This window comes from Cololabis saira, chromosome 20, assembly GCF_033807715.1.
Source record: "Cololabis saira isolate AMF1-May2022 chromosome 20, fColSai1.1, whole genome shotgun sequence".
NCBI lineage: Eukaryota > Metazoa > Chordata > Actinopteri > Beloniformes > Belonidae > Cololabis > Cololabis saira.
This window is the reverse complement of record NC_084606.1, coordinates 19734790-19743358: the sequence shown is the minus strand read 5'-3', so window position 1 is coordinate 19743358 and position 8569 is coordinate 19734790. Positions and strand designations below refer to the sequence as shown.

General features: G+C 39.2%; 1 protein-coding gene across 1 annotated transcript in view; it reads right to left on the bottom strand.

Moving 5' to 3' along the window:
* Positions 1-1160: 1160 nt before the first annotated feature.
* Positions 1161-8569, bottom strand: part of gal3st3 (galactose-3-O-sulfotransferase 3) — a 43207-nt gene continuing 35798 nt past the window's right edge. Inside the window, exon 3 of the mRNA XM_061709813.1 lies at positions 1161-7226. Coding sequence (XP_061565797.1) covers positions 5939-7226 — 1288 coding nt within the window. The 3' untranslated portion in view covers positions 1161-5938. The remainder of the gene's footprint in view (positions 7227-8569) is intronic.

The following is an 8569-nucleotide window of genomic DNA, read 5'->3' as shown; positions in this document are numbered from 1 at the left end:
AGCTAGGCTACTGCGGTTATCTGTCCCCCAAAACTGTGAGGTGAGTATGTAGGTGAGTGAGCAGGTGTGTATGTCTGTGTAACTGTGTGTGTGCAAAGTGAAAAAAAGGTTTTACCTAAACTGCAACTACAGGGGAGGAAAGGACGGCACAACCACGCCACCCGAGACATTTTATCTTAACTTATTAACTTGTATTTCCTTGTTTGGTTTTCAACCCCTCATGACTAATACCTAAACTGCAACTACAGTGAAGGAAAGGACGGCACAACCTTGCCACCGAGATGTTTTACCACCTTCAAATACCTTCCAAACTTTTATTTCCTTGTTTGGTCTGAAATACGCTGCATATAAGGAAAACATGTTTTTCTTACCTGTAGTCAATGTTTGGTTATAGTGGTGCCTGGAGTTCAAACCAAAAACTTGGTTTGCGCTTTCAATCTTAGGTTTGCTGATTATAGTTTGTAACATAGAGGATCATTTCTCTGTACGTACAGTGACAAATCTGTACGAACAGTCTCCAAATAATGTCCTTACACCATAAACTATCTGAGAAGAAGTGGAGAATCCCCCATGACATCACTCATACCTTTCTGACGAGTGCTTATAGGCCTCTTTTTTTCTCCCATCTGTGTGGTTTCTTGTTGAAAATGTGCAGAACCAAGAGGCCTGGAAACTGGCTGGAAGAACCCCACCTTATTTCAGTCATAAGTAGTTACTTTAGCTTTGCTGGCTTAACTTATGCTAACTTATGATGCAAGTTAATACAGTAATACTACATTCATTCTGATCAATTTTGTGCAAACATCCTCATTTGCTGTTTTTCTCTCACTTTCCGTCTTTCAGGGGGACATACTGAAAGAAAATAATTGCAAAAGACTGATTAAGGCATAAAACATTTGCTTTGAGCCGTCAGCAAAATGGCAAATGTCAAAAAATTTAAGAGAGCAGCTTTCATTATCTGTCATGTCTTTATTGCTGCTTATGAAGTGTGTGTGTGTGTGTGTGTGTGTGTGTGTGTGTGTGTGTGTGTGTGTGTGTGTGTGTGTGTGTGTGTGTGTGTGTGTTGTGTATTGTGTATCTGAATCAATCTGTGTTGAACAGCATAATAGTAGAGTCAAGAATTTTCACTCGAGGATGAATTGAAACCATTCAAGCTTTATTCATCACATTTACAGTCTGTCATTACAAAGCTTTGGAACCCTTAGTGCTGATTGTCTCCAGCCTTTTGTTCAGTCCTGTCACCGATCACAACGTTTCCACGCAATCACAAAAAGACGAAAAATATTTCTGAATTTACAGATAAATCCTCAAAAAAGGAAACGGAAATAAATAACATCAGATCAAAGAGAGGAGAATTATCAATTTGATAAAGAACCACTCCCACTTTCCTTCCCTGCGACATAAAGGATCACCAGAGACACAAAAAAACGTTCCATCTGCATAAAGGTTTTGCTTTGTAACAAAACAATTATTATGATAACAATAAAAACAGCTTTGTTGGGACAGGGTAGCAGCTGATGTGAAGATGATGAGATTTCAGCCAAGCCTTTTTTACAGCCCCTCCGGCATTTTCAAAGAATTGCGGGCACTTTAGACATGACAGCACGGCTATTACTGAGACACTCGGACAAAAAGCACAGCAGCAAACGCCTCTTACAACCAAAAGAGCACTTACAGCAACTCACAGCCTGGGAGAAATGCATGGTAAAAAAATAAAGATAAAAAAAAAAACAGCTGAGAGTGAATAGACACGTTCATGTACTGGATCAGCGTCAGACACAGACTTGTGTGGAAAAAGACTTGCTTTGATGACATCTAATTTATTTACCTTTATTTGAGCCTGTAACTGACAGAAAACTATACTTTACAGGGGTTCGAATGTATTAGAGAATCAGTAGTATACCAGTTATGTACATAATTGCAGTGCGTGAATGACTATGAGGATCCAAAGTGTTCAAAATGACGTAAATAACTCCTTATGAAATAAATAACTGGAAAACAATTTGACAGAACAAATAACGCAGTGTAAAATAAAAAAAATAAGAAAATTACATTTTTTTTACCACTTTTACTGAATTCCATTATTGTTTTTCTTTTTGGGAAATTTCACTTTTTCCAGTGTAAATGTGAAAGTTTCATAGCTGCCTTCACCTCATTAGTTTTTGTGAACAGATTCATATTCTGCAATGAAAGGGGTCCCTTTGAGATGGTATTTTGTGGTAAAAATATGCTTTAAAAAAAAAAAGAAACCCAAGAAACTTCAGCTCTATAACAGATATAGCATATATTCAGTTTGATTGAAGAAAATGATTATTTACTTCATGACGTACCATTTATCTAATATAGGATACTGCAGATCTATAAAAAACAAAATTAGTGTCGGACACAAACATATAGTGCAGCATATTCAGTGTTTTCTTGTCACTTTACAACATTCTGATTCCTATTTATTTTACAGCAAGCTCACGTGTGGTTAACACAAGTTAAAATATTTCTGAGGAGCATCGACTATCGGCTACTTTCAAGGATGAGACTGGAGATGTATGAAATATTCTTACTGTGAACAAATCCCATGAAAAGACCAATACCCATGATGAACGGATGTTATGAAGTACTCTCTGTCCAATTGGTGAGGGACAACTGGTGACCTGTCACCTCATTACTGTCATGATTATGTCACTCATCTATACAGATACAGTATTTGCTTCAATTTTCCTGAAAGCAACAGAAAGACTATGTGCCAGCGGTTTTAAAGGAGACGTCATAGGGTTTTTTTAAATAGTTTTTGACATTTCCTGAGATTTTAATGAATTGTCTGTGACGTACTTTGGTCAAAATACAATGTGGTGCAATTTACAACCATGTCATTACAACTCTGTTCAAAGCTGACAGTTTTAGGTAGCCGAGCATGACTGAATAGAAACAACTGGACAAAGACTCTGTGACATAGATTAGCTACGCAACTTGCATCCCTGGATCCTTCCAGGCCAGCACAGAGCTGGTCGTGGTGGTTTATTAGTACAATTAACAGCCCAACGAGCCTTATGACCTTTAAAATAAGAATAATTATACTCGTTTAGGTCTTAAATCACAGCTCAGCAGTTAAGTTCACCAAAAGTATTAAGTAGCTAAAGTTATTACAGCAAACCGTTTGACTTGATAGGAAAAAAAAGCACACCTTCAATTATGTCAAAATTTGTGGTTCAATATTACTTAATTATTTTAAAACTTTTTTGTTTTGGACTAGGCTGTAAGTACTTTGATTTTAACTTTAAAACTGAACATCAGGTTCAGAAGAAATGGACTCACTCGTGTTGCCAGCCCCTAGTCAGCATTCAAGGAACTGAACGTTTTGGGATTTCCGCATTAGTGATGGATTAGCAAGACAGAGAGGTCGTTTCTCAACATACTTGTCTGCAGTTCACTTGTGAAACAACATCAGTCACAGTCGAAGCTCTGCTCCAATTCAAAGCAGGTATCTGGTGTAGTACGATCACAATCCCTGGAAATGCTCCTGCTCCAGGCATCTCACTCAAGATGTATAGACTTGAGATCGCAAAGTATCCCAGAAGACATGGCGGAGGAGATATCAATAACAGAAAAAGTTATGACTTTGTTGTTGTATAGTGGAATATCGTTTAATTTCATATCGTTTAACTTCAAACCACTCCACTCCAGTGCTCCAAGGGTTTCACGGTCTTAGCAAGGAAGTTTGTTGTGTTCTTTTATGGGATTTGTTATAAGAAAAACCAAGCCTCGTCCCAATGATTGAATTAATTCGTACACATATTTGAACATAATTTAAATATTTTAAATAAATAACATAAATTGCTGCAGATCTCAGGAATTCAAAGCTGAGGTTTCCCAGCGTTTTCACATCTCAGTCTGATATCCACTTCATAAAATTCTTGATGAAATTACTTTAACCTCATTCAAGCCTTTCCCCCGGCTGCTCAGCTTTGCATTCCTGTCAGAACATCAGAGCTTTGAGTGTTTTCATTACTCCACGCTGCAGTAACACCGACCACAAAATCATTGTGTGGTCGAGCACTTACAGGACATGAGATGCTGCTGAATGAAAAATTAATTTTGAAGCACCTACACTTGTTTAAATATGCGGTTTCAAAATTGATCTTTCTAGATGTGCATTATGTAAAAGAGGTTTACAATGAAAATGTCCTATTGTTGCCGCATGTCACTCTGTCTCTGCTGACTGAAGTGATAAATTAGTACCACAATGAACCCCTTTTCTTCAGTGATTCATGTCAAATAAAATAAAAAATACAATAAAACCTTGGTACGCTCTATCCCCTGATAATAAATAATACACACAGTAGTTCTGATAAGTCTCGCTCACAATATTTCTTTGTGTTGCCATGCTAACGTGGGTGGCCATGGAACCTGGAGCTCTTACTCATCTTATCAGGAAAATAAAAGATGAGGCCATGGTGACCTTTGAGTTGCCTTTTAACTGCAACAAACACCAGTAAAGATTTATAAAATAGATAAATAAAATTTGAGTGGTTGTAATATGTCAGCCCTGTTATTTTCAGAAACCAACCCCTGTTCATTTTCATTTTCTTCTCAACTTCAAATCTGGACAAGGAATACTTAAAATCATCCCAAAACCATATCCAACTCCATTCTACGTTTTTAAAACCATTCACAGTTTCACAAACAGACAGAATTGCTTCTAACTGGCTGAACCCTGGAAGAATAAGGTAAATTCAATAAAACCTTAAATATCAGAATAATATTTTTTTTAAATGGATCCCAGATGTTGACAGTTGTGACTGTTCAAGCTCTAAGACAGTTCGCCTGGCTTACGAACGTCATCAGGTTTGAAATATCCAACATCTGGCTTCATTCCTTCGATTTAGGGCTCAGAATGAGCGGCTTTTACTTAGTTGATAAGAAACCATTTAATATTCAAAAGATTTGACCCTTCATAGCGTCAAGCCTATAATATAAGCCATAAGAATTAGAGATATTATTGCAATAACATGTAAGCAAAAAAAAAAACAAACAAGAAAAACACATACAAAATCTTGCCTTCAACATGAAATCCCTGTCAATGCAGGATGTGATCGCAGCTGATGGTCCAAGGCATAGCAAGGTGCACAAAAGCAAGATGTTAGTGCCTCCCTCTCATTAAAGAGGCTCACAACAAGGTAACAGCAGGGATGACAGGCTGGAAAATGGAGAAAGGGATGCTGAGGGGAAAGCAAGGGAGACCAAAGGCTAAAAAGACTCAAGTTTTTAGACTTCAGGTGTCCGCATTCTCAGTGTGATTCTTAGCAGTAATGGACAGTCAAACTGGGTATCCCAGCAAAGAAGAAGAGAAGTTGTTTTGTGCTGTTGTTGTAATGGTTGGAGGAGTTCTCAACGTCTCTGGAGGCCTGACATCTGATCTCCTTATGTCATTGTGCCTCTGGACTGTAAGTGGCATACGTTAACGAGAGAAAGGGAAACAGAGCTCAAAAAAGAGAATAAAAAGCAAGTAACAGGATCCCAGTATGAAGCACACAAAGTGCGCTCTGTGCCTTACAATAGACCCGATATCGCCACTTCTCTACTGAGTCTAAGTCACAGATAACAGATTTCTCTCGAAAGCCCACATCCATCCACCGTAGCCAGCATGCACAAATTATTAAATGAGCCCAGTTCCAGTTTAGTTCCAGTGTTTTTTTCCTGCCTTTTCTAGGTCCACAATGCCGTTCACAGGTCAGGGAGGGTGGAGATTTAAATTCAGACCACTTTGCTTAATATTATCCAAAATAGTGTCAGCAAGGAAGAGAGGAACCATATTTCATCCATTTTCTCAAGGACACTTTTGTTCCCAAAGCCCTTCACCAAACAAGACTAATTTTTGTCTTGGAACCAGGATCAGTAGAACAATGCAGTCTGCTGGGCGCTCATTATGTACAGATTCTTCAGTCTACGAGGCCTTGGTGTTTGAAGATTTATCCTCCATCTTTTTGATTCCTTCTGCAGGCTTTGGGGTAGATTTGGACCCTTGAGCTTTAGGGGCTGTTGGTTGGTTGCGGCTGACCTGAGAATGACGAGGCAGGATGGTGTGTTTGGACTGTTGGACGGTTTGTGTCTTCTGTGGAGTCCAGTTCTGATAGTTTCGACGGTGCCGCAGTGACTGGGAACGAAGAAGCATCCGTGTGTATGATATCTCTGGCGTGATGTACTTGCGGCAGACATCATGCGTCTCCTGGCTGATATTTACAGGGAGGTCGTAACCAACTATGTCAACTTTTTCATTTGGCTGCCAGGGGCGGAGATCCTTGTTTTTTATCTGATCGCCTGTACGGAAAAGTGGCATATGTCCACCAAAACAGTTTTTCATCAGCCTCTCTTGGTGCTGCTGAAGGAGTCGCACCTCCCTCGACACGCAGCCTGGACCAAGAGCTGACAGTTTCCGCCACAATGAGGCATTAAAGTAGTCGTAAAGGTACGCATCTATGGAATTCCAGGCTCGGATCTTCGCAGAAAGACCTGGTGTCAAGCTCTTTTTAGAACCTGCCGTCCGCATGTTGAGCTTTACGTACAGGATGTCCTCCAAATCCCAAGAGAGGAGATGCCGAAGGAGGACTAGAGATTCGTCAAAGTACTCTGAAATCATCACCAAGGTGAAAACTTGTTCCACCTCTGCCACAAAGGCTTGTGCGTACGTCACATCTGTCGGTGGACGATCTTTGTCTCCTCCCAAGTCGAAAGTCAAGGTGTTGTGTGCGTACATTGACTCGTTCTCTTCTGGTCGGTAGTAGCGGAAGGGCTTATCTAAGAAAGCCTCCAGTGAACCATTGGGGACCCTTTTGAAGCTCTGACAGTGACGACTGTAGTAAGTGAACAAGGACTCAAACATGGAGGCTGGCTCCCTTAGGATTGTCACATATATTGTGTCATTCGGCATCAAGTGTTGTAGTTCGCTCTTATTGAAACGCAAGTGGTTTGTGATTATGTTCGGTGGCATTGTGTGGGGATGGACGAGGTGGGCATTGAAATTGCGTGGATAACAGAACTGGTGACCACAGGTTTGTACGGGCAATGCCACCGTCAAGTTGTTAAGGTCCGCAAAACGAAACAGCAAGTTCTGCATGGTGGTGCTGGCCGTTTTGTGGGTCTTGAGGAACATGATGTTGGTGTGTTTCGGTTTCAGGCCTGGGGATGGATGAGAGCGGAGGGTAGGACATCCAAGGTGGAAGGCCTCCATGGTCCTGATGGTAGAAAAAACAAGTTATCAATTATAAGCTATGTCGCTTTACAAAAAAACTTCTAGATAGAATAATGACTCTGGAGATAAGTTCACAGACTGGACAGGTAGTTGGGCAGATGGAGCTGTAAAACAGATTGGTATAGGGCTGGGCGATATGGACCAAAAGTCATATTTCGATATTTTCTAGCTAAATGGCGATACTCGATATATATCTCGATATTTTTTCTGTGCCATAATTGGGGTTTCCCCCAAAGCATTATAGCATAGCATCTCTGTTAGCTTCATTTTTTTCTGAGGCAAACCCTTAAAAAAACTAAAAAACTAACTGTATTAAACAGTTTTAATACAAAGCCTCGTGCCAAATGTCACACAGGTTCCTTTATTAACAGAGGTCTGCACAATATCAAAATGTATAAAACAAATGAAATAAAAATAAACTTCCTGCATATATAGAATAAAAATGCTTCTTGAATAAAATAAAACAAATATCCCTTTCCTGCATAACAATTAAATTAAAATACACTGTGCAATTAATACAATGTAGACAGTAACAGCAGACTTTTCCACTGAGGTTGACAGTTGACAGTGCAAATAACAAAACATTTGTGCAAATCTCAAATAAAACATTCAAGTCCATTTGTCACAAAATAAGCTATATCAAAATCATTAAAAAAAATGTAAAAAAAAAAATAAAATAAAAATATATATATATTTTTTTAAATCGATATAAACGATATTGTCTCGTACCATATCGCGTTTGAAAATATATCGATATATATTAAAATCTCGATATATCGCCCAGCCCTAGATTGGTACAATAAGAGGTGTGTCCGGTCTACTTTGCTGCTATATTCCTTTTGCTTCGTTGGCTGCTTCAAGTGATTGGCTTCTTGGAAAGTTACTGCTCGTTACTCATCAAGCATTTCTTCAGGAGTTTCTGAATATACTCTCGTAAATCTACTGGCTTTCAAGCCAATGAAGAGTACTTAATCTTATGCATGGAAGAGTCATTGGTTTCCAGCTTAAAGAAGGTGAGTAACACAGCACTGAGATTCTGACAGCTAGAATTCCCTACTTCTGTTAGAAGGCTATTGTGGATCACTTATATCTGCTGCATAACCAAAACTGCTGTCACAGACAATACATGGGATGTGGTTGTGCTTTCTGTTCCACGGAGAAACCCCTGAGAGGCGTATCAGGGTAAGTACTGTAGCTAATGAAAGCTATTAGCTATGTCTACAATGACAATTTGGTACAAATCAAGCTGTCCACTTTGACTAAGAGGACATTTGTATTAGAAATTGAGTATGTGTGATGTAAAGCAGTTTATTTTTAAACTATCAT